Genomic DNA, 25,366 nt, shown 5'->3' on the forward strand with positions numbered 1-25,366 from the left:
AAAAGCACAAGGTCAGTAAGGAAAAAGTGAACACATCGTCAATATCGAGTCCACAAGGATTTTGAAAATGAAGAGGTTATAGTTGAAAAACTTCAATAGATAAGATGCAAATTGGTAGAAAAGTACGCTGGGTACAGAATTTCGAAGTTAATTGATTTCATATTTTTATGGATAAAAATTATTAGTATTAAATTACAACCTACAGGAGTATATTTAAATATAGATTGATGAGAAGCACAAAAGGGGCGGTATCATAAGAATGCAATACGATTGCAGTACAACAGAGTGCAAGGACCTGGTGCAGTTTTAAGAGTTATGTTGAGGCAAACCACAGCAAGGCGAGTTTATTTACTGTTTGTGGAATATGTGAAAAAACTCAACAGATCCATTAAGACGGCAAATAAAAGTCTCAAGTGATTTCATTTATTTATTTGACAAGCAGCAAGATCATGTTTGTCATTTTTTTACATCTGAAAGTGATACAATAGTCAGTAAACCAGTTTTATTACAATATTTTTCCTAACCAGAACATAAAAAACACACATACACACACACACACACACACACACACGCACAAACTGCAAATGTGAGAAAGGAAAGCCTGTTTTTAAAATGTGTAGCCATCAGTGTGATGATGCCCCAACATATTTTTATTTCCAGTCAACTCAGAGCGCTTTCCTCACAAATAACTATACAGTATAGGCATTCTCTGAGTCGTTTGACGCACGTCATGCGCGTGGCACTGGTGATGTTGTAAACAGCTTAAAATTAGACAGTATGGGGTGTAGGGGGTGTGGGTAAGCTGTCATTTAGCTATCCGATCCTGCTTTAGTAGCCACGCAGGACTGCAGACAGTGACTGTCCCAAACCAAAAAAAATGGATGCGTGAGTCTATTTTGTTATTGTTTATTTCGTCTTTTTAAAACCTGCATCTGACAGTAGTCACACAGGTGTGGTGGCTTTCCATCTCAGCCTCTAAGCGACGTAGCTGTACTCATCTGCCGAGGTCTGACTTCGCTCAATGTACTGCTTGTCGATGAGGACCTCGATGCACTTCTTGATCATACTGATACTGGGGTTGAACCTGGCTTTGGACTGATTGATGACCTACACAAGGACAGTTAGTCTTATTTTACAGACTATATGTAAAAGATGTTGCTGTAATTGTATGTGATACAACTACAGTCATTAAATGCATATTAATATTTGGATTTGGATCAAATACACAAGCTATTAAAACAAACCACCCACCTCCTGTATGAGGGCGTTGTGTCGGAGCACCTTGCGGGCCTTCATGATCCTCACTATAGCAGCTTGTAAATACATTTTGCGATCTTCGTCTACAGCACTCCGAGTCTGCTCCATTTCCTACACAGAAAAAAGACATGAGATCTTAAAAAAGGTACACGGCTTACAATGCAGTGGTTACAGCAGATAGTAACGGGTATGGAGCGTACTCACACTAGGCCATTGGTACCGTGCCAAGCATGGTACGGTTGGCCTAGTGTAAGTCCACCCCTAGGGGAGTGTCTGACCTGTGGGGTGTCCTTCTGCATCGACGTTGTGATCTTGAACTTTGTCCTTTTACTGATGAAAGTCATATTTAGTGAAAATATGGATTCGGGTTCAATCTCCTCCTGTAGGCAGAGGGAACAAGATGGATGAAAGGACGCATGGATGCTTGCAAACATCTGAAAGGTACTAATTGCAGCATTATGAAGGGAGTCACACGGTTCAAAGTCATTCTCTCACTTTGACCAAACAGATAAGAACGATACCATAAAGACAATGGATGTTATAGTCAAAAGAAATGTCTACATTTAAACATAAACAAACTTTTCCTATGGCTTTTTTGAAAAGTGCTGCACAGAGATGAGAACTATGACAATCCTGATCAAACAGACACGTAAAAATTACAGTACACGCTGTAACATGCATGCCAAACCAGTAGATGGTGATATCACTTTGTAAAAAAGGACTGTCTGCCAACTGTTTGTTCGTCAAGGTCTAAGCCAAAACCGTATTTTTGAGTACTCTTCATATATGGCTGATTACAGTTTGAATTTCGAAAATCCTATTCATATGGGTCATATATGACCTCTGACCTTTTCTGAGTTGTGGTTGAGCATCTTCACATCCAACAGGGACTTGACAGTCTTCTGCAGTTCCTTCTCATTCATCTGGGTACCGTCCTGGAGCTCCTTGTACGTCACTGTCTGGCTGTTGTTGAAGGTGAGGAGCACGGCCATCTGATAGGTGCTCACAATGGGGACGTAGGGCTTGGACAAGTAGTTCATCTTTACTTCGCCTTTTAGAGAGGGGTTGGGGGCAACAAATAGATAAATGGCACATACTCATTGAATCTAATGACAGTGATGACTCGTTTTCATTTGGGCTGTAAAAAAAAAGGATCATATATTGTATGTTCTGATGAGGTCATCAAACGGACATCACAGTGAAGCAGAAGACGTTAGATTGTCTGGTACAGCGTTTACGAAAATTACTTTTAGGCCTAAATCATCTCTTGATAATGCTGGCCATCTCTGGTAAAATCTCCAACTTCCTTAGTTGAAAAGGTCATGCTCTTTATGTCTTATAGCAGTGGTCCCCAACCCCCGGCCCAGTACCGGGCCGTGGGTCATTTGGTACCGGGCCGCAGAGAAAGAAAAAATAATTTCCATTATTTCATTTTTTTTTATGTTTTATTTTAAAAAGTGTCTGGATTCTCTCTGTTACATCTGTCTCACTTGACACATGTCCATTGTGCGTGTGCTAACTTTATCTCATGCCGCACAGATAGACTACTACTGTATTTTTAGCATTTTTCTTTCACCTCATATTTGGTGTGAAATGTGGGAATGCATAAAGGTAAGTTTGGATGACTTATTGAGTGCTAATGTGCACATTTGTCTGAAGTTAATTCATGCTAGCGCACTTTCTTTTACCACACACGTTAAACAGCCATGTAATAATCTCTCTGGAAAAACTTGGCTAGATGGTGGGTCGGCATTCATTTTGTGGTTTTAATTTGATGTTATTCATGTCTTAGTTTTACACAATACATCATAAATAAGATAAATTAGATCGCTATAATGTGCGGACACCCCCTCGTTCGTGGGAGATGTGTGGGAACACAAGCCGGTCCGTGGGTCAAAAAAGGTTGGGGACCACTGTCCTATAGGACAATGGCCTATGTCAAGAGGGTGACTTAGGCTGTTTTATTTTTGGCCTAAGTCAACATTCTTGATTGATTGATTGGTCAAACATGTTAAAATCATGAAACTCAGTGGATATTACTTCTCAAGTGTCAGCCCAGACAAAAAAACAGGAGACCCAACTGTACATGATTTGCCGGCTCTTCAATTTAGCGCTGATGACAAGGTCCAGTCAGTACAAGCTATCCTTCTCTGACACCTCTGAGTCGGTTTTCCCAAAAGCTTGAAAATATGACTTAGGCCATTATTTTAATAGGGTGACGATATTTTACATTAAAAAACCTCACTGCACACTGAGCGTGCTCAAATAGTTTCCCACAAATTGTGCATGCATTTAGTTACCTGTACAAAGGTTGTGCAGCCAGGTCAACTTCCTCCCACTGAAATGCTGATTATAAAACAACTCGAACTGTAAGCAAAAGTGAAAACAATGGTTACCAAACAGCAATCCTCCTTTAGGTATTTGCTAAATTAACCCCACTCACCATCTGCACACTCTTCTCCAGCTCTTGTGGGATGGCGAATGTGGACGAGGGGACGTGTGTGAGTGGCCATGCACCCGCCTGTAAAGCCACAGTGTGTTTATTCATTGTGGTAGTTCAATATAGTAAACAAAAGTCTCCCTTGTCACCTGTAATACGTATATCTGGAAGCTGATACCCAGGTCCACTACGGTCTCCTGTGTCTTGATGAAATTGTTGAACTTGTTGTTGAGGTCAGCACTTACGCTCATGTCTGTGTACATTCTGTGGAGTTTGCTTGTGAATTCATAGCCACACGCTTGCTGTGGGGATTCAGGAGGAACCAAGGTTTGTGCCTCATTGATGAGTAAGTACAACAGGATATTCAGAGGAAGAAGCAAGATTTACCTTGAGTTTGTTGATCATGGCTTCTTCTGAGTCCATTGACAAAGATAACCCATGTATTAATCGCTTGGCTAGCATTCTGGCATAAAACTGGAAATGAGACCAGAACAACACTTCAACTTTTGAAGATGATAAAAATAGACACACAACTCTGTTTTTCTCACAACTTTGAGCTTATTCAAGTCAATATAAAAATGGTGTGGGAAGAGAGTAGAAAAATGGTAAACACTCCATTCTAAGTTTCATTTTTTTACCTTTTGAAAGATGTCTTTGTCATCAATGTACTTAAACACTGTAATGAAGCTGGTCAGCTTGTCCTCCACCTCATTCTCCGTCATTCCCTTTGCAGACTTTTTCAGTAGATTGTCACAGTATTTCGCCAGCTGCACAGAGATACCAGGAGAGGAGTGACCCGGTCAATGCACCGACTACAAAACATGATATGCAACAGAGGTGTCCCAAGTGCAGCCTGGGGGCCATTCCCAACCCGCTTGTTTTTTATTGGTTTATTGGTCATATTCTAAAAATACAATTAATTCATTACTCATGAGATACAACATGAATTTTCTTTGTCATCAATAACACGAAGCTAAGACGTGAATGTACTGTATTATATATCATATACAGTATACAGTTATGCTTCTATTATAAGCATACAGTATATTGATCTACATTCGATTGGTTTTAACCTTCTTAAAATGTACAAAAACTATCAATGTGCCCCCCTGCATCCTCCATTTTTCTGTGTGCACACTTCTGATCATTTGTGTGTGAGCGTGCACTGACCAGTTCTGGGGCTTTACAGATGGACTTGGGCTCCCTGAAGTTCACTACAGACGTCAAGGCCTTTGAAAAAAGTGAATACAAAAAAAATCTAACCAAGCACTTGAGTACTTATTTGTATGACTTGCACAACTTGTACCAGGAGCCGAGGTGAAGTGTGTTACCTTATCGAGTGCACTCATGAAGTGCTGGTCTCCATTCAGAACTGTGTTAATGAGCTGAACAAATTTACTGTGAACCTCAAGAACTGACTCCACAAATAACGTCGGCATCTAGAAGAGTGCAAAAACAAAAAAGTAGGTTTTACCTACAGTGGATATAGAAAGTGAGCATACTGCCATTAAAACAATCCAATAAATAATTTCAAGACTTTTTTCATAAACAATGTAACTACTTTGAAAAAGGGCCTAATATTTTCAGGGTAAAATGTACTAAATAAATACATTGAATTATATTCAGTATTTTTTGGTAGCCTTTGCTAGCCATATTTGACCACTCTTTCCAATTAGATTTTTTCATACATAAAAAAAAGAAAACAAGACAAGAAAAAAAAAAAAAACAGCTTCCATTTTATTTTAAATTCTGATTTTGGATTTGAAGCACATTTACACCATGGGTCAAAATAGGCAATTAAGAATTTTTACTAACATCACTGATTGATTGATTGAGACTGAAGCAATTGCGGCAAAATGGAGTACACTACTTTGCTGCAGTCAGCAGAGGCGCTGTTGATTTAGTCTCATCAACATTGTGGTCTATCAAACAGCTCCTGGAACAGGTTACACCAATGCAGACCATTGTTATGAAGAAAGTATATCTACATGGAATAATTCTATCTACAAATAACGTAGAAATAATAACTTACTATACTATAATAACTATAACAACGTCAGTAGTCATGTGTTTGCCGAGAGAGATATTTCTCTGAGTTTATTTTCAATTTCTCCATCATGGAAAACCATGGGGCGCTACACACCACATGCAGATGCTCATCCAATATACCGTAGGTAGTGTTGAAATACTAACGTTTTCCAGAGAGAGATTACTGGTGCCTCGGATGCCCTCGTTGTGGATATGGATCTGCAGCTCCTGGATCATGTGAGGCAAACCGTTGGAGACAGCTCGCAACAGTGTGTACATGTTGGCCATGTCTGGGGAGAAACACACATTGAGTTATTTTCTCCATAATTTGAACAACTGTATTCAGGTGTGTGCTTTGCAAAATAATACAGTGTGCATCATGAAAAGACTACATATGAAACAACAAAAGCAGACCGTCTCTTTTCTCTTGTCGAATAATGTTCTGGCACTCTCCATGGAGGAACTGCAGATGGTCAGCCACCATTCTCTGCTGGCATTCATTGATGACTTTGGCATAGGAGCTAGGGTGCAAGTACTTCCGACATCGCATCTCTTCATCTTTCAACCGCCCCAAAACCTGGATGAAGGGAGTCAAGTCAAGTTTATGTCCCTGGTAGAGAGATGTCTGTCCTCTGAAAAGTGCCCTCATTGTTTTTCCTCAACTTTCTTTCATGTATTACAGTGTAAACCAGGAGCAACGACAAGGTAAAAAGCATCCTGGCAATAATAAAGCAATGCAGACAAACATCTATGCAAGAGCCAGTTTAAACAACAGTGCCTTGTACTGTGCTTGTGGGCCCGCGGCTTCTCCTTTACTGTTACATTAAACGTCAACCTTCACTATCCTCAGCAAACAATACGTATTAACATCTGGCAAAGCTTTCATGATGCTCCGTGCAGGAGCGAAAAGCCTATAAAGGACTGAATGAACGAATGAGAGAGCGGCTCAGCCCAGCCTAGCTCGTTGACAGTTAAGCTAATACAGTCAAACCTGTCTTAGCAGCCACCTGTCTATAACGGCCACCTGCCTATAGGGGCCACTGACAAATACCCCGCAGAAAATTTGCGTGTTGTAGACCCTATGTATGGCGGTCACCTGTCTAGCGCGGCCAGCGGCCACCCATTTTGTATCCCTTGGTCAATATCTGACCGCATATAGCGGCCAAAATACCGACTGAAGCAGAAGCTTCATGCACAAAAAAGTTTCGTTTTTAAAGCAATGACGCCGTCGTGTGTAGACTTTAATTACTGAGTCCTACCTCAGTCACAATCATTCACAAGATCCACACAAACTGTCAGTTGTTCCACATAAAAAACCTGTCTTCTTACTTTGCAATGCCGCCCTGAAAAGATTCAATGACGGCCAAAACGGTAATCTTCCCACTTTGCAATGCCGCCGTGAATAGATTCTAAAATGGCCAAAACACCTGGCTAAAACATCTAAAATTTCACTTAATTGCAGACTAATTAGAGATTAAGAAGCCCATTCAATAAGAAAGGAGCAATGGTGTGGTGTGCTGTGATACTGTGCTCTTTGTTGCAGTACACCCTACACACCACCATGGAGAGCAAACGCAAGCGCTCCTTCACCTGCTGCCAGATCGTTGCTATTCGCTCCTCGACTCAGGCTCTCCTAGTCCAGCAGTTACCCACCATCTACTATTCGTAGTGAACCTTTCTTGCTATTCTTTTTTTCCCTGCCTGGCTTACTCCGGCAGCGTAAGCAACCTTTGCTATCGTTCCTGCTTGGTTTTCAGCAGTGTTTTGTGTTAGTCTTAGTCTACTCTTCTGGTAGCTCTTTTTGTTCTTTGCTCCTTTTTCCGTGTGTCGTCCGGGTCACCTTTTGTTGTAATTACCCTCTGTTGTACTTTTGCACCTGTGTTGTACTTTTCATCTTTTTCTGGTATGGAATAAACATCTTCCAACCACACGTCGATTACCGCATCTTGGGATCCAAACCACGGCACTCGCCGTTCCCTAACAGATGGTACAGTGGTATGACAAGGTATCTGAACCTTTTGGAATTTCTCACATTTCTGCATAAAATTAGCATCAAATGTGATCTGATCTTTGTCAAAATCACACAGATGAAAAAACTGTGTCTGCTTTAACTAAAACCACCCAAACATTTATAGGTTTTCATATTTTAATGAGGATAGCATGCAAACAATGACAGAAGGGGGAGGAATAAGAAACCAAACCCTCTGCCTAAGGAGACTTAAAGAGCAATTGAAACCAATTTTTACCAAACAATTCAAGTCAGGTGTGTGCCCAATCACTGATGAGTGGTTTAAAGCTGCCCTGCCCACTATAAAACACACACCTGGTACGAATTGTCTTGATGAGAAGCATTGTCTGATGTGCACCATGGCTCGCTCAAAAGAGCTGTCTGAAGACCTACGATCAAGAATTGTTGATTTGTATAAAGCTGGGAAAGGATACAAAACCATCTCTAAAAGTCTGGATGTTCATCAATCGACAGTCAGAGAAGTTGTCTACAAATGGAGAGAGTTTGGCACTGTTGCTTCTCTTCCAAGGAGTGGCCGTCCACCAAAGATGACACTAAGAGTTCAGCGCAGAATCCTAAAAAAAGAACCCTAGAGTGTCTGCTAAAGACTTACAGAAAACACTGGCACAGTCCAATATCTCTGTGCACACATCAACTATATGTAAAACAATGGCCAAGAATGGTGTTCATGGGAGGACTCCAAGGAGGAAGCCACTGCTGTCTAAAAAAAAACATTGTTGCTCGTTTAATGTTCGCAAAAAGGCACCTGGACACTCCACAGAAGTTTTGGCAAAATATTTTGTGGACTGATGAAACCAAAGTTGAATTGTTTGGGAGGAACACACAACGTCATGTTTGGATGGAAAAATGGAACCGCTCACCAACATCAACACCTCATCCCACCGTGAAGCATGGTGGAGGGTGCATCATGGTTTGGGGTTGTTTTGCTGCCTCAGGGCCTGAACAACTTGCAATCATTAATGGAAAAATGAATTAAAAAGTTTATCAGGATGTTTTGCAGGAAAACCTGAGGCTGTCTGTCAGACAGTTGAAGCTAAAAAGAGGATGGATGCTGCAACAAGACAATGATCCAAAACACAGAAGTAAATCAACTTCAGAATGGTTTCAGAAGAACAAAATACACGTTCTGGAGTGGCCAAGTCAAAGTCCAGACTTGAACCCCATTGAGATGCTGTGGCATGACCTCAAGACAGCAATTCATGCCAGACATCCCAGGAATCTGACTGAACTACAGCAGTTTTTTAGAAAAGAAGGGGCCAAGATTAGTCCTGATCGATGTGCCAGACTTATCTGCAGCTACAGGAAGCGTCTTGTTGAAGTTATTGCTGCCGAAGGGCGCAGGCACAAACTATTAAATGCGATAGTTCAGTTACTTAATCCTCCCCCTTCTGTCATTGTTTGCATGCTATCCTCATTAAAATATAAAAACCTATAAATGTTTGGGTGGTTTTAGTTAAAGCAGACACTGTTTTTTCATCTGTGTGATTTTGACAAAGATCAGATCACATTTGATGATTTTATGCAGAAATGTGAGGAATTCCAAAAGGTTCAGATACAGTCAAACCTGTCTTAGCGGCCACCTTTATAGAACGGCCACTGAAAAATCCCCCCACAGCAAATTTACATGTTATAGTCCCTGTGTACAGCAGTCACCCTGTCTAACGTGGCCAGCGGCCACCCATTTTGTCTCCCTTGGTCAATATCTGACCGCATATAGCGGCCAAATTACCAACTCAAGTAGAAGCTTCATGCACGAAAAAGTTTCGTTTTTCAATCAATGAAGCCGTCGTGTGTAGACTTTAATTACTGAGTCCTAACTCAGTCACAATCATTCACAAGATCCACACAAACTGTCAGTTGTTCCACATAAAAAAGCCGTCTTCTTTTGAGCTTGCTATTTCCTGGTCAAACATGTAACTTTAAGAGCATTTGCACCAAAACATTACCGCAAAGTAGGCTGGGAACAGGACGTGCTCCCAGCGACGCTACAATAAAAAAAAAAAACATACGCTAGCATGCATGCGGCAGCGGGAGCAAAACTGAGTTCGGTCGTACTTAATTGAAGTATTTTAGAATGTACTCACGTTATTTTTTATCAATCCTCATCCACAAACCCATCAAAGTCCTCATCTTCTGTATTTGACACAAAAAAAAGCCGTCTTCTTTTCCGTTCACTACTAGTCTGTTAACTTGTCAGTGTTATTCACCCCCGAAGCAAAGAAGGAAACTTCTCCTGTTGCTTCTGCCAACTTTATTTATTGAACGCGGCCACCACAGAGCAGTTCAGAACACACACATCTCTCAGCATCGTCTCTCCTTCCTGCTTATCCACAAGGCAAAGGTTAAACAAGCCCCACTACATAGCTGTCCAGGCGATGCCTGTAACAAGTGACACCGTTTATTTCCGGGTGTGAGACAATGTGCACTGGTCAATACTGTAATGCCCCTTGTTGTGGGGAAGGAGAGACTCACGTCGCCGATGCACTTTAATTGCTTTATTAACAGCGGAGAACACTGCAGGACTTTACATCCACGCCAACATAAACACACTTCCCAACTCTCTCAAAACTCACAGCTAGCACTGGGCCTAGCTCTCCTGCTCGGGACGCCCACCGTCACTTCCCGTCACTTCCTGACGAACTAAAGCCGTAACAACACTCTGCCGTATAAAAAATAAAATATTAAAAATAAGCGTAAGACATTACTTGCACAGCTTTGTTCTGTGGGTCGTGGATAATAACAAGCCTAGTAGTGCTGTACAACTTTTATCCGCAGTCCCACAGTGCCCTCTACTGGTCAACATTATTATTATTATTATTTTTTTCTTTTTTTCTCCTCGACTGGTCAACATTCAAACTGGACGCCAACCTGTCTATAGAAGCCACCTGTCTATAGCGGCCACTAGAGGGAGTCTGCAAAAGTGGCCTATCTATACAATCTATCTATACAAGTTTGACTGTACTTTTTCATACCACTGTATTGTTAGTTTACTACGATCTTCGCAACTTCTCCGCACTCTAATGTTCACGTACACACCCATTCATGACTGCTTCACGCATATCCTGTTAGATCCCATTCCTCAGGCTCGTTCACTAAAATTTTTATTTCTTGCTTTTAAAATCGTGTTTTAAAAAAAATCAAAGATGGAAAGTAATTTTTAAAAACATTTCTCTGCTACTTATATTTTTAGAATTTTATTACCTTTCTTTGATTTAATTTTTAAAATTATTTTTAAACACTACATTTTTAATTTTTGTGAACATGTTAATATGTGCGCGCACAAATTCAAAATGGCCGCCAACCTGTATATAGTGGCCACCTGTCTATAGTGGCCACTTTTGCCGTTTCCTTTCAGCAGCCGCTATAGACAGGTTTGACTGTACGCTCGTTAAAACTCTTATGTCATCATTAATTGAAAATTCTCTCACACACAGACCCCGTTGTTGATTGTCACTATAAATACACCACAGCGTCTGACAAGCAGCAAAGCCCATGACTTTTGGATTCTTTGACTTTCGCGCACCACAAACACAACAGTAAAAAAATGACAAGGCTAAAGAGGGTTACAGTTTCTCAAACAGAAGCTGACGCAGTATTCTCTTGTTAAAATGCAAGTGCGGCCTACCTTCTCCATGTACTGTGAGCAGTTGGATTCTTGGAGTAAATTTGAGGCTTCCTGTTTGTAGTACTCTCCTGTTTTAATTACAAACTCCCCTTCGAAGATTTCCTGATAAAACTGCAACACGAGAACAGACTCATTCACAGGCCTGCGAGTGTCCACAAACGCAGAACAATCACAATAACAACCAGAGGCATGATTGAATACCACACACACAAACAGTGTCAACACGTACAAAGGTTGAATTTGCAGCACGTGACATAATTTCACACTTTCATCCTCACATTCCTACCTTAAGTGGAAACTTCTTCTTGTACTGCTCCACGTGAACAAAAGAGTTGATGACCCCATGAATGACTTTCTGGTTGGGATTCTCGCCACAGCGGTCACTGTAGGGGGAAAATAATTAGAATTTGTTATGAACGATTAGTTAATATGTCCGCTGGTTGAGTTCGCGTGAGAACCATACTTTTTTATTTCATTCAGCAACATTCTGATGAGAATGGCTTGAAGAGGCTCAATCATTAGCTTCCTCCACATGTCGAGTGCCAACTGTATGGACCAATTAAGAAAAAAAAATAATCATAGGAGCAAAACCCAAATCAAACTTGACCTCAAATAATATGCAGTTGTATGCGTTCAGTTATCAATTAATACCTCTCCAATCTCCATGAGGGGCTCGTTCATGTCCACTCCTCCGTAGCCGTACTGTAGGTCTGCCTCTGTAAGTTTGTTCTTCTTGATGAATTGAGTGTTGAGATACCTAGAGAGGGCAGAGTTACGAGAAACACCATGTAGTTGCAGCATTAAAACTTCCACTTCTTTATATACTGTAGCTCCTAATTTGGGCTGTCCTGAACCATCTCATCTGTTGGTGTTGACAGCCAGTTGATTTCTCATGATGCACCATGCTGTTCTTGGCATAGATACTGTAAGTTTACATAGGTTTATGTCCTGTCTTTGTACATAGGAGGTGCTTCTCCAGCCAAAAAATGTGCATTATCAATTTTGATTCAGTTATGACTTTCTTTCCAAATATATTTAACCTATTTCAAAGACAGTACTAACATTTAAATTAACTTTATTAGTTGAACATACAAAATCATAAATAATGGGAGGGTGCCGTTGGTAGCATGTAGGAGTGTGACGAAGTGTCGATATATTGAGCTTTCGCTCACCAGCTTTCTGATACGCTCTTGCCGTGTCTCATAAAAAAATAGCTTTTTAATTATAGCCGATAAAAACTTCTTCCACCGTTCCTCCACATGTTAACCAAGAGGTACTCCTGGCGGGGGTGGCAGAAAATTGGGCAGAAGTCACAGAAGAAGAAAAACCAAACAAACGCGACGGTGGACTCAGGCGATGAAATCAAATTGAAAGATGCACCAGCATAGTTGAAATCAAAAGTGTGGACTCACACTTTGCAGTATGTCAGAAGGGGCGGCAAGACAAACATGCACAGCCACCTCGTTTGTCACCAAGCTCGCAGTAAGAGAAATGTGGATTGTTGCTGTTTGTACTCTGGTTAAATTATGCTGCAAAATATGACCTATGATTGTTTTGTTTGTTTGTTTCACCCTCTTGACATATTATAGTTATTGTGTTATTGCTCATTGTATCATATTGTGAGGTACCCTGAGATTCCCAGCCCTACAAGCGTGTATGTTTTTGTAAGGTGGAGGGAAGACCCGGAGAGCACCCAGAGAAACATAATGCAAGGACGTGGAGAACATGCAAACATGCTAAATCTGCAATGTCGGGAACAGGGTGTGACTTTTAACACCTAACACTAATTTTACCCACCCCTGTTGTGTTGAAAGCTAATGTCATTGTCTACCAAGTATCGTATACCTCACACCAGACGCGGGCGGTAGTAAGACAGCCAACTAGCTGACCAACAAGACATAATTTGACTACGATCAATTCTATGCTGATTAGAAATATTATATTCAATATTACATCATAATAAATGCTACATGATTCACTTAGGGACCATCCACACGGAAACGTTTTCAGATCAAAACCGGAAAATATTTTATCGTTTCAGTTTCATCCACACGGAAATGGTGTTCTGGGTGCCTTGAAATGTTATTTTTTTAAAACTGCTTCCAGACAGTTCACGAAAACGACGACATTACGTGACCAGAAGTGAGCTTTGACGACAAGGCAACATATGTAAAAATACTTCGACTGACATGAATCACCACAGTCGACATTCTCATGTTTTGTCTTTTTCTCCAAAATGACTCGCAAGTAGAAGTAATTCCACTTTCTCAGAAGTCGAGATGAGCCTTGGAAGCGCAGGACGACGGACTTATGCACATGTTATTTCTTCTTCGATAGTTTGGTGTGTCATGTGGTTCCATCTGTGTGTCTGTGTACAGCACCACATGTAGGTGTGCCTTGTGTATTACATCCTTTTTACCCATTGATCCGTTCCTGTCTGGATGCAAATATTTACTAATCCGGCACAATCCAGTCATACATTTTCTATGTCGCTTATCTTCATTAGGGTCGCGAGGGTCTGGAGCCCATCCCAGCTGACTTTGGGCGAGACTGGACTGGTCACCAGCCAATTGCAGGGCACATATATAGATTCAACCATTCACACTCAAATTCATACCTATGGACAATTTAGAGTTGCCAATTAACCTAACATGCATGTTTTTCGGAATGTGGAAACTGAAGTACCCATGTTAAACACTCGGCCACCGTGCGGCCAATCCGGCACCGTGACCAAAATAAAAATTCCAGGAATGTTTCCGTGTAGACAGGGCCTTATTTGAACACATAAAATCAAAGTGAAGAAGTGTTACCTGTACAAACAGTCCATGTAGTCAGCCCCTTTGCTGTACTCATCCCAGTATCTGTGGTACATCACTAAAACCTTCTCCTCGGACTCCAAGACTTTCTAAAATGCAAGCAGAAGCACGACAAATGTCAGGGAAAGACGCATGTAGTAAAACACAATCATGTGAGCAAATGTGGAGCTGTTTTACCTTGTACAAATTCCGCACATGGTTCTCGAGAAAGACCTTTGTTTCGGTGTATAATCTCTCACCTAAAGGCTCTGGGTATGCGACACACAGGGCATAAATATCACTGGGGTCAAAGTTTAGGAAATTGATATATCTATGCAATTTATGAAGAAGTAAAAGTAGGACAATGATGGAAGAAAATATAAAGCATGACTGTTTGATATTGGGTTCACGCCAACGAGACAAGACAATATTTTTACGTTACTTTGAACAAAACGACATGACAAAGTATAGGACAGGACAAACAGACATTTTTATTTAACCGAGTCACAAAACAATGCAGGTACATTTTGAAATGTTTTAAAACTTTGCATGCATGACGTAAGCATGATGCTTTTAACTGTTAAAGTTCTTTCCACAACTTCAAACAAAAACAATAAATTATTAGTTAAAATAATGAAAGCAGTTGTAGCTGCTCCTACTAATCCTACTAATGTTGATGTGTAGCTATGAAATGACTAGGGCTGTCAAATGATTACATATTTTAATCAGATTAATCAGCTTTAAAATTAATCATGATTAATCACCATTAGCAACTATGTCTGAAATATGCCCATTTCGACTGTATTTAATGAAGAGAATGATAACTGACAGGACAGGATTATATACACTCCTGATCAAAATCTTATGACCAGTTGAAAAATGGCTAGAATTTGCATTTTGCACATTTGGATCTTTATGGGGTTTTATGTAGAGCTACAATATGCAAAAACAAGAACGGGGAGTGAGACAAAAAAAATTTGGAGCTTGTAATTTAAACAAAAAAACTGAAATAGGTTGTTTATTACCTGATCAAAAGTATAAGACCACAGGCTATAAAAACCAAAATCTGCTCAAAATGTACATTTTGTGTCAGGCATTCACACTGTCATGCCCTCCTGATGGCTAAAGCTAAGAAGCTTTCTCTTTTTGAACGTCGTGGGACTGTGGAGCTGCATAAGCAAGGCCTCTCGCAGCGTGCCATTGCTGCTGAGGTTGGGAGCAGTAAGACATGCAGATGTTGCGGCGGACATCTCTCATGACCGAGGGCCCTCGTCTGTGTGGTAACAGCTGTGTTTTTCAACAGCACAACGCTGCAGTTCACAATGCTCGCTTGACCAAGGACTTCTTCAGGGGGAATAACAGGGGGAATAACATCACTCTTTTGGACCATCCTGCATGTTCCCCTCATTTAAATCCCATAGAGAACATTTGGGGATGGATGGCAAGGGACGTTTATAAAAATGGCCATCAGTTCCAGACAGATGGTCTTAAACCTTTGATCAGCTGATAAACAACCTATTTCAGTTTAATTGTTGTTTTCAATAAATTACTTTTTCAAAGTGCTTTTTGTCTCACTCCCCCCCTTCTTGCTTTTGCATATTGTAGCTCTACTTAAAACCTCATTAAGATCCAAATGTGCAAAATGCTAATTCTAGCAATTTTTCAAATGGTCTTAAGATTTTGATCAGGAGTGTATATTTGGATGTGTTAACAGCTCCAAATGAACTGAATATGTCAATCAAGCTGAAAGACACCATGCAAGTCTAAAAATCTATTTGTCTAACACTAGTCTCTTTAATAGTAGCGAACATTTGAATCACACTTCAAACCGTGTTATTATGAGCAATCTGACAACCAGTCTAGGGTGTACCCTGACTCTCGGCCGAAGTCAGCAGGAATAGGCTCCAGCATACCAGCGGCCCTAATGAGGATAAACGGCATAGAAGATGGACGGATGGATTATGAGCAATGGGGTGGTTGCCCTCAAAGACATCACCTAATTTAAGGTAAATGTACTTGTTCTCAGTGTATTAACTTAGATGTAGCAAATTGTACATCCAAATTAAAAGTTACAAACTGACTGACAAGAATATCCACTTCATGTTTTTCTTTATCTTCTTGTTTATTTACACACACACACACACACACACACACACAAGCATTATAAAGTCGTTTTTGTGATGTTCGGATTGTCCCTGAATGCATCTCGCATTCTTGCAATGAGAATGAGGAAGGTGGTTACCAGGATGAACGGACAAGAAACGTGTGTGAGTTGAAGATAAATACAGTCTATGGTGTTGGAATTGTACTGCTGTTAATGTGTTCAGGTGAGAATGAAGTTCTAAAAGAGCATCTGTGTGACTGTGTAGGGATGCTCCACTGTGATTCTGTCTTCCGTCATAAAAAAGAGGCAAGCTTGCGCTGGTGTACATGCGTTAATTACACAATTTTTTAAAATGTAATTAATTAAATAAATTTGTTACGTCCATTAACGCGTTATTTTTGACAGCCCTCGTAAAGACAAATGTAAAATAGATTGCAGATTGCAGCACATTAGTTTTAGTTTTACACAACAAGAACTACAGTTCCCATGATGTTTAGTGTGCCGTACCAGGAAGTAGGTCCGAATTAGACTCTTACTATCAAATGCTTTGATACTAGTCACATGCAGCCATCATGTGTTGATCTTACAAATCTTAAGTAACTTTGATCAAATGTGAAATTACTAACTTCTGCTCGGACGCTCATAAACACCGCAGCAGCTGTACAACTTCAACGGAAATAAAACAGTCACACGTCGTGAGCGTGTGACGGTGGGAATGCTGGGTGTAATGTGTGGTTCCAATCCTGCCTCGTGCACTGCCACTTCCATATTACGAATATCATCACTCACAGTAGTGACGCCATAATTCACAGTCTGATAGACTTTTGGCTATCCTCTTCCTGCGAGACAGCTTTTCTCTAAACAAGAAATATCGTCACATTTTAATCTTGCGAGGTCTCGTGACACCCCTGTGAATTACGTTTTTTTTGCACAGTGTTTCTCAACTAATGATCTAGTTTTGTCTAAATTTAAAGGTTTAAAAACTCAAGATTCATCCACCAAGACAGCACTGAACAAATTTAGCACAGGATACGAGAAGCGGTCATTCCATGTGGCTCTCTCCACATAGTCGAGCATCACAACAGCCTTGATTGTCGTTAGTAACTTGTTCCATGTCTCGTCAAAGTCCACCACCCGTGGCTTCAAGGACATTGTGTAGCTTCTCTCTTGGCCTGAAAGACAAAAATAAAATAATTATAAAATAACAATGAGAGAATTTATGCATGCATTGATAATCCGCTGCTCTGCATGCTTGCACTATCCATCAGTATGATGGGAATCCTCAAAATACTACAGTGGAACCTGTTTACCTTGATGCCCCTTGAACTGACTGACGTCAACATGAGTGGTTGTTGATATTATTGAAACCAACCATTGCTCTATGCTCTCGGGGCAGATCTATACTCTCGGGGCGGATTCGGCGGTCCCAGGGGGTGGTGCCGGTGCCACGGGTGGCCCGCATGCCGCCGTGGGGGCCTGTGGTGGCTGCGCTGTGGTGGCTGCTGGGGTGCCAGGCTCTCTGGTAGGTTGGTCCTGCTCACGGATACTGTGGGCCTGGGTGACGGGTGGGGGTGGGGGAGCGCGTGCGCCCTGGGGCCGGGTCTGCTGGGGGGGGGGGGGTGGTGCTCTGCCGGGCGCTCGGGCATCCGTCACCGCTGGTCTTTGTGCTCTGCTGGGCCGTTGTCTGTGTCTTTGCCTCCCCCTGTCTGTCCGCGGGCTTGTCGGGGGCGGGGCTCCGGTGCGTGGGTGGTGCGCCGTCTGCTCTGGTGGCATGTGGCCGGTCTGGCTCCCGGTGGCTGGTGGGGTGCTAGTGCTTGGCCTCCCTGCGGCTTGGGGTGCGACACTCCCACTCCCTCTCTGGGGTTTGCTGCCCCGCGGGTGTCGGCTGGGGCTGTGTGGTGGTTCGCTCGGCTGCTCGCCCGTGTGCCCGCCCGCTTGCTCATTTGCGCGCTTTCCTCCTTGCCATCTCTTCTGTCTGCCTTGCTGGCGGCGTCCTGCCGTTGGGATGGGGTGGCCTGGGGTCTTCCTGCTTCCTGGTGGTCCGCACTCTCCACGTCGCGGGTTCTGGGTTGTGTGTCTGGGGCCCCGGGGTCCCTGGCTCCGCTGCGCCCTGGGTTGCCGACAGAGGATGTCCTGGAGAGAGGCTTCTGGGTGTCGGGCAGTCGACCACTGTGTGTGTGTGTGTGTGTGTGTGTGTGTGTGTGTGTATACTGTATGTGCGTCGTCCGTGTGTGTGTGTGTATACTCTATGTGCGTCCGTGTGTGTGTGTATATGTGCGTCCGTGTGTGTGTGTTTATGTGTGTGAATTTGCGTGTCCGTGCGTATGTGTGGGCGCTTTTATTTATTTATTTATTTTAGTTATTTATTTTGGGGGGAGGGCGCATACAGGGGTCTGCTCCGTGGGGTCAGGTGCTGGGCGATACATCTCTGCCGCCTGGGCCACCACGGGGTGGGTGGGGTGGTCCTGGGTGGGGGGTCGGGCGGGTGCTGGCCTGGGGCGGGCCGGGCTCCGCTCACTGGGGGTGGCGGTGGTGGGGGAGGGGCGCTTCCGGCGTAGGCGGGCTTCTTTCTGGTTGCGGGGGCGTCTCTGGGCCTGTCTGGGTGTGGCCCCCGGTGCTCGTCTGCCTTTTGTGGGGTGTGATCTCTCGCTGGTCTCGTGGATTGGCTGTTCTCCGGCCCGCCGGCGCCCTGTCTTTGGCTGGGATTACCTCTCTGCGGCCCCTTGCTGGTTTTCCCGGGGGGCAGGGCTCTCTGGGCTGGCTCTTGGGGCGCTGATCTTTGGGCTGCCTGCCCCTGTGGGCTTGGCGGCTTTCTGGCGGTGGGGGCTCACCCGGGCTATTTGGGGCGGGGCTCTCTGGGTGGTGGAGGGGGGGCCCTCTCCTCTCATGCAATCTCAGTGACAATTACACGCTCATACATTCTTGCACCTTTATGTACAGACCCTTTCCAAAAAATTAGAATGTCATGAAAAAGTTGTTTAATTTCCATAATTCCATTCAAAAAGTTAAACTTTCATAGATTATAGATTCAGGGCCCACAATTTAAACGATTTCAAGTATTTATTTGTTTATTTTTACATAATTTGGGCTTCCAGCTCATTAAACCCACGAAAACAGGAATTCAAAAAATTAGAATACTGTGAAGAAATCACCATTTACTTCTCAGTTTTTGCAGGAAAAAAAAGAAAGAAATTAGGATCACATCAAATCAATCAAAATATGGTACTTTCAAAACGATATGACAATCTTCAATACTTGGTTGGGAATCCCTTTGCCTTAATCACTGCCTCGATGCGACGTGGCATTTTGGAAAGGGTCTGTATATGAAGACTTGCACACATACTTTACAGAGATACCTGCACACATGTACATATGCACACTCACAGTACATACAAGACTGCAAGACATTTATAAATCTCAAGTCCTACGCAGAACACACAATCTCATCAAGGACAGCACACATCCACAACACTCATTATTCACACTCCTACCATCAGGCAGACGCTACGTTTGAAGTCCAGGACCACAAGGCTGTCAAACAGCTTTTACAGCTTTTACCCACAGGCCATCAGACTGCTCAAGGAAGCACTCACACACGCCGCACGCAACACACGCACACACTCATAGCACTTTATTTATTTATTTATTTATTTATATTATTTATCTGTATTAATGTCTCTTCTGTTGTTGTTGCTTAATTTATTGATATTTATGTTTCTTATGCTCTTATTCTTTTCTTGTGTTTTCTTTCTTTTCTTGGGAGAATGAACAGAATAAGAATTTCATTGCATAGTATAACTGCCTGTTTTACTATGCATATGACAATAAAACTCTTGAATCTTGAATACGTACTCCCCCACATTACTCACTGAGTTAACCAGGGTGTTATTATGTTGTTGGTTTTATTACAGCGACGGTGATTTCAGCAGTGTGATTATATTTATTTTTACAATGATGTGCATTACAGTTATTGTCATTCTGTTCACTCTTATAGTTAATCATTTCATTACTACTATTATGTGTGACTGTTTCAATGCAGTACTGTCATTGTGATCTCTATCATAGTTAATCATTACATTTCTACTATTATGTGTGACTGTTTCAATGCAGCATTGTCAATGTGGTTATTGATATTATCTTGTCTTTTCCATCAGGGTCTCTATAGTCATCATAGACATTTGCTGATGTAGTCCTGCATGTTTCTGTTGTTGTCACAATTGTTGTTTCTGCTGTTGTCCCTGTCTCTGTCTTTGTTTTCCCCCTCTTATCCCCGTACACCCCCCTCTGTGTTCTTTTCTCTTCTTCTCTGTCCCCTTCTGCTCCGGTCCGGTCACTCCAAACTTGCATAATAACATGCATCCAAGTCAAATAAATTCTGTATAACAGGGGAACACTTCTACCTGGCAGAGTAAATCTGTTGAGCACTTGAGGGCATTTAGGTCTACAATTCTATCTACCTCAAAGGCTGGACAGGACGGGGGGCGGGGGGGTGGGGTGTGTGTGTGTGTGTGTGTTTTTTGTTTTTGTATTGCAACCTACAGCAGTTCATTTTCCTTGTCTTTTTTGTCCATATTTATAATTTTCGGTTTTCATATGCTACTTTATACTCTTGTCTAAAAGAGCTGATGCAGTAATTTCGTTAGATGTCTTCACAACAATGACAATAAAGCTTTTGTACATGCGCAAATCTTTCTTCATGTGGACAACAATCTAAAAAAAGAAGAAAAAAAGTTGCTGTTATTTTTTAAGCTTACTTTGCACTGAACATGAAGCCTCTGTGTGTTTTAATGCTGCGTAACTAGACAGCAGTTATGTTGCTGTTGTCGTTTCACGCATTCTTGCGATAATGATGAAGTTAACATGTCAACATTAACAGCCCAAATTTTCATAGAAATTAAGTAGTCATCCCTCGTTTATTAAGTGGTTCCAACCCCAACCGTGGTAAGTGATTTCCGCAAAGTAGGATTCAATATCGATAAACAGAATATTTGCAGCTACTCGCAACCCTAGTGAGGACAAGCGGCATAGAAAAAGAATCAATATTCATTCATTCATTTTCTATGCCGCTTGTCCTATTGAATTTTCATAGCGCATAGAAAGCCTTTCTAAATACGTTTTTTTACCATTATTAGAGCCCTGTAGACCTGAAATAACCCCCCTATAGTCACCTTTACACTCCTATTAGTCTTTGTTTCTACCACCCTAATGCACAGGCTACAGGGTAGGCGGGATCACCGCAGTGACATAAGAAACAGCTGCCATTCATACAGCTACCGAGCTAACTTGTTAACCTCCAATTTATTTGTTCTAAACTTTAGGGGTGTAACAGTACACTAAAATGTAATTTCAGTTCGGTTCAGTTTCTCGAAGTGTTCGGTTCGGTTAATTTTCGGTACAAAAAAGGAAGAAAAAATGTCTTAAAATGCTTTTATTTTTTTTTTAAATGCAAAATCGACCCATTTGGGTGATATTTCAAATAGATTAGACTCTGAGCTTTTTTAAATAGAAAAATAATAAGAAAATGAACTGGTGTATTTAAACAATAGTTTAAACATTGTGGCTAAATGTAATGGACAGTTACAGTTAAATAACTCTCTGTTGCACATGAAGTCCAACCATCTGTCTTAAGTGAAATACCGGACACATGTGATATCTCGTTTATGACATCACTTTTAGCTTTTTCATAAAGTGGTAGTATAACTTTCTGGCTAAAGTGAGGATGTGATGCTATTTCGTAGCGAGGCTCAAGAACTTTAATCGTATACAGTCATGGAAAAAATTATTAGACCACCTTTTTTCCTTCAGTTTATAGGTCCATTTTAATGCCTGGTACAACTAAAGATACATTTGGTTGGACAAATATAACGATAACTAATATAGCTCATAAGAGTTTAATTTAAGAGCTGATATCTAGCAACTTTCATGGTTTTCTTGATAATAACCAAAATCACTTAAGTTCTTACATGAATAGCTATAGCATTGTACCGCCAAACAATTTAAGTCGTATAAGGTATTTTTGTTGTCATTGTTATATTTGTCCAAACAAAGGTACCTTTAGTTGTATCAGGCATTAAAATGAATGTGGTCTAATCATTTTTTCCATGACTGTACTTAAAGCCAGCGCTCTCAACAACTGAATATGGACCTAATCTCGTGGCTATAAAAACTCCAATACCATGTGTTACTGCTTTGGCCCAGTCAGAGTTGCTTGCTCGAGGTTGTTTATATGATGAAGTTATCGGTGTTTGCACTAAGCTGCTTCTCTTTCTTGTAGATGTAACATCCACTGCCGGATGATGCCGCTTTCAGTGCACTAACATGTTAGACGTGTTTGCTGCAGCATACCCGATATCCGTGGAAATATGTTGACACGCAACTTTATTTATCCACTTGCCTTTGTCCATCCATAATTTTAACAGGGAAGCCAAAGTGTTTCCAAACAGGAGACCGTAGTGAGATGGGAGGGTCTTCCAGGTCAGGCTTCTCACTTGCATTTGCCATGATGCCATTTGTCATGCCTGCGAGCTACTAGCGTTTTTCCCCCTCAGTCAGTAGTGTCCGACACTCAGAGGCGTCCGTGCGGAAACCCGCCCAGGACTTTAGTTCCGCGTGAAGCCCTTAGATCACTCTAGTAATAAATTTTATGAGAAAAATAGTATAAAATATAACCGAAACGCAAGTGGAACAAACCGAACACGCAGAACCGTAACGGTTCAATACATCCACGTGAACCGTTACACCCCTACTAAACTTAAGGAAGAGTTTCAAAAGGGACTAGGGAAAAAGGACAAAGTAAGAAGACAAAACTACTACTTTTCCATGGAATGGGAGGAGTTTTTTTCACTCTATCATGTTGGATATGCCATGGCTGACTACATGCAGTGATAAGGTTAATGTTTCATCAAAGTAACATATGCAGTATTCTAGTGACCAGAATACTACATATGACTTGTATAATAGTAATTCATATTTAATAATAATTAAATATTTTTCACAAATCATAGGCCATAGTCAACGCCTACACAGCGATCATTAATTAATTATTTAATTAATTTGCAAAAAAACGAGATAGAGTGAGGAAGCGATGTGTCAAACCGCTAAGTGGATAGGGATGACTTACAGAAACAATATCAATGCATGAAGTTGTAGTGCAAGAGCAGTATGATGCATTGCGTTTTTTATATTTACTTGCACCCATCTTTATAATTTAAAAATGAGTCAACCCTTTTGCAACAAGCACACTGGGTCCTATGGTTTCTGAAGACTATTGGAGTCACCACATCACTCGGCTCATCAAGAAGGCTATGTATTCTTTACTTGCGTATCTTGCTTGCTGCTGTAACAAGTGAATTTCCCTGCTGTGGGATTAATAAAGTACTATACATACATACATACAAGGCAAAACAGAGACTCTACTGTAAATGCACCACAGTACAGTACTACTACAATACACATACAGAACGACAAGATCAAGATCAGCACAGGATTAGCCCTCTTTGTCAGCAAAAGAGGGGCCACAACATGAACCAAAGACCCCACATAACCCACAGGCAACTGCTTGACCCCCACCCGTTAAACGTTTAACTTCTACAGCAGTGGCATGGTGCAAAGTGTTAGGCCCCCTGTGAAGTTTTGCCACGGACCACAACAGACTTTATTATCGCCTCTGCTCATACTAATACACATGCATAGCTACTCTGCACTCTTTAACATTTGTATTTAGTTTTTAGTGTGTATTATTGTAATATTTATTGTCACATTAGGCTGTATAAAGCATTGTGATGCATACTAATCACATTACTAACTTGCGAATGCATATGGAAATAATGCCTTTGAACCCTTTAAATCCTTTGTATACTCTGTCTTAGGGACTATAGAAAAGTTTGAATCCATCCAGGGATAAAAAATATATATATATATGGAATCTGGAACAATAACTGACGGGATGCCAGAGTGGAGATGTCAAAGTGTCTTTGAGCAAGGCACTATAGTAAATCGCTCAGGGGCGTCTTAGCTGCCCCGACATATCGCTTCCTTATCTTGCATGTGTATAAACTGGTTTGTGTGTGTGACACCATGCATGCAATGTACTGTACTGTACAGTAAATATAAGTGAATTTCTCCTCTTGGATTAAAACCGTATACTGTGGAAAAACACTGCACAATCACCATGCAGCTTCCCTTGCTACTGCCCACTTCATAACTGCCGGTGTTTATTAACGTTAATACGACATGACGTGTGTCGTTAGTAGGTAGACTTCTTGTAATAATGAAAGGCGGGGCAGCCAAATTACTGTAAAGTTATCGGCTACCGGAATGTCAATCCCAAAATAGGATGGCTAGCGACACGCTAACTAGCTTCCTCTTAGCATGCTACTTCTCCCTGATCATGTATACTATAAGGCACACGCTAACAGCTAGTTGCCTAGCGGGAAGCTACAGGCAGCTCTGCTACCGCTAGCAAATGGTCATCTTCTTTTGCGATGTCCCGCGTCTAAGCACTGACAGCTCGGTAAAACATGGTGCTAAAGCTACACAAAACTTGTCAAAGGACATATGTGTGAATTGTACCTACCACTGGACAGTAAATCCTTGTTATAGAACTCAGGTTACGCAGGAACAGGCTTGCTGGCTCTGCTGCTCTTCCCTGCCTCTTGGATTGATCTATTGTTTTGCATATGGGGGTGTCATGAAATTCCGTAAATTACTGTTACTTTTAAGGGAATTCGCACATTTAAATCCTTTTTTACAATACCACTATTGCCTGATATATTTACGTAAAATATACCAAAAGATGAAATGCACGTTGTGTTAAGACGTTAGTGGAAGTTTTATTTATGGTATTGCCCAATACTACGGAAACTGAAAGGTATCAAGTTTGTTACAAACAAAACCAATGTATGTCGCATCAAGTTTCGATAGTCGGATGTGACCACAATGTGCAACTTGCAAATAATCGTTAGATGCTAATCAATTTAAATATGCTCCTTAGTGCAAAAATGATTCCTGCAGTTGTGTGTAAAATTGGAAGAGAATTCGATGTTTTTTGTTTGATGTTTTGCAGAGACAATAAAAAACGTGTACAAAA

General features: G+C 41.5%; 1 protein-coding gene across 2 annotated transcripts; it reads right to left on the reverse strand.

Annotated features, from left to right (window-relative positions):
- Positions 1-414: 414 nt before the first annotated feature.
- Positions 415-24,943, reverse strand: cul2 (cullin 2). 2 transcript variants are annotated; one of them, XM_054766082.1, is made up of 21 exons: positions 24,854-24,943; positions 17,312-17,450; positions 14,373-14,475; positions 14,190-14,284; positions 12,031-12,136; positions 11,843-11,925; positions 11,666-11,762; positions 11,380-11,490; positions 6,140-6,302; positions 5,891-6,015; positions 5,029-5,136; positions 4,868-4,927; positions 4,336-4,464; positions 4,085-4,171; positions 3,847-3,999; positions 3,701-3,778; positions 3,558-3,624; positions 2,106-2,308; positions 1,536-1,637; positions 1,252-1,368; positions 415-1,107 (listed from the first exon to the last, which is right to left on the reverse strand). In XM_054766082.1, the coding sequence occupies exons 2-21, from the start codon at positions 17,428-17,430 to the stop codon at positions 976-978; spliced, it is 2,238 nt and encodes a 745-aa protein (XP_054622057.1). In that variant the 5' UTR covers positions 17,431-17,450; positions 24,854-24,943; the 3' UTR covers positions 415-975. The 2 variants fall into 2 exon arrangements, with proteins under 2 accessions (XP_054622057.1, XP_054622058.1); XM_054766083.1 differs by lacking the exon at positions 11,380-11,490.
- Positions 24,944-25,366: the final 423 nt, after the last annotated feature.

The sequence above is a fragment of the Dunckerocampus dactyliophorus genome, chromosome 21 (assembly GCF_027744805.1).
Source record: "Dunckerocampus dactyliophorus isolate RoL2022-P2 chromosome 21, RoL_Ddac_1.1, whole genome shotgun sequence".
In the NCBI taxonomy this organism is placed as follows: Eukaryota; Metazoa; Chordata; class Actinopteri; order Syngnathiformes; family Syngnathidae; genus Dunckerocampus; species Dunckerocampus dactyliophorus.

Bases quoted from the DNA above. Each gene is read 5' to 3' on its own strand.
- cul2 (XM_054766082.1), bottom strand. From the start codon at position 17,430: ATGTCCTTGAAGCCACGGGTGGTGGACTTTGACGAGACATGGAACAAG. The intron at 11,763-11,842 runs GTATGGTTCTCA...TTCCCCCTACAG, and splicing joins TTGCTGAATGAAATAAAAAA to TGACCGCTGTGGCGAGAATC. The intron at 3,625-3,700 runs GTGAGTGGGGTT...TTTTGCTTACAG, and splicing joins TGGAGAAGAGTGTGCAGATG to TTCGAGTTGTTTTATAATCA.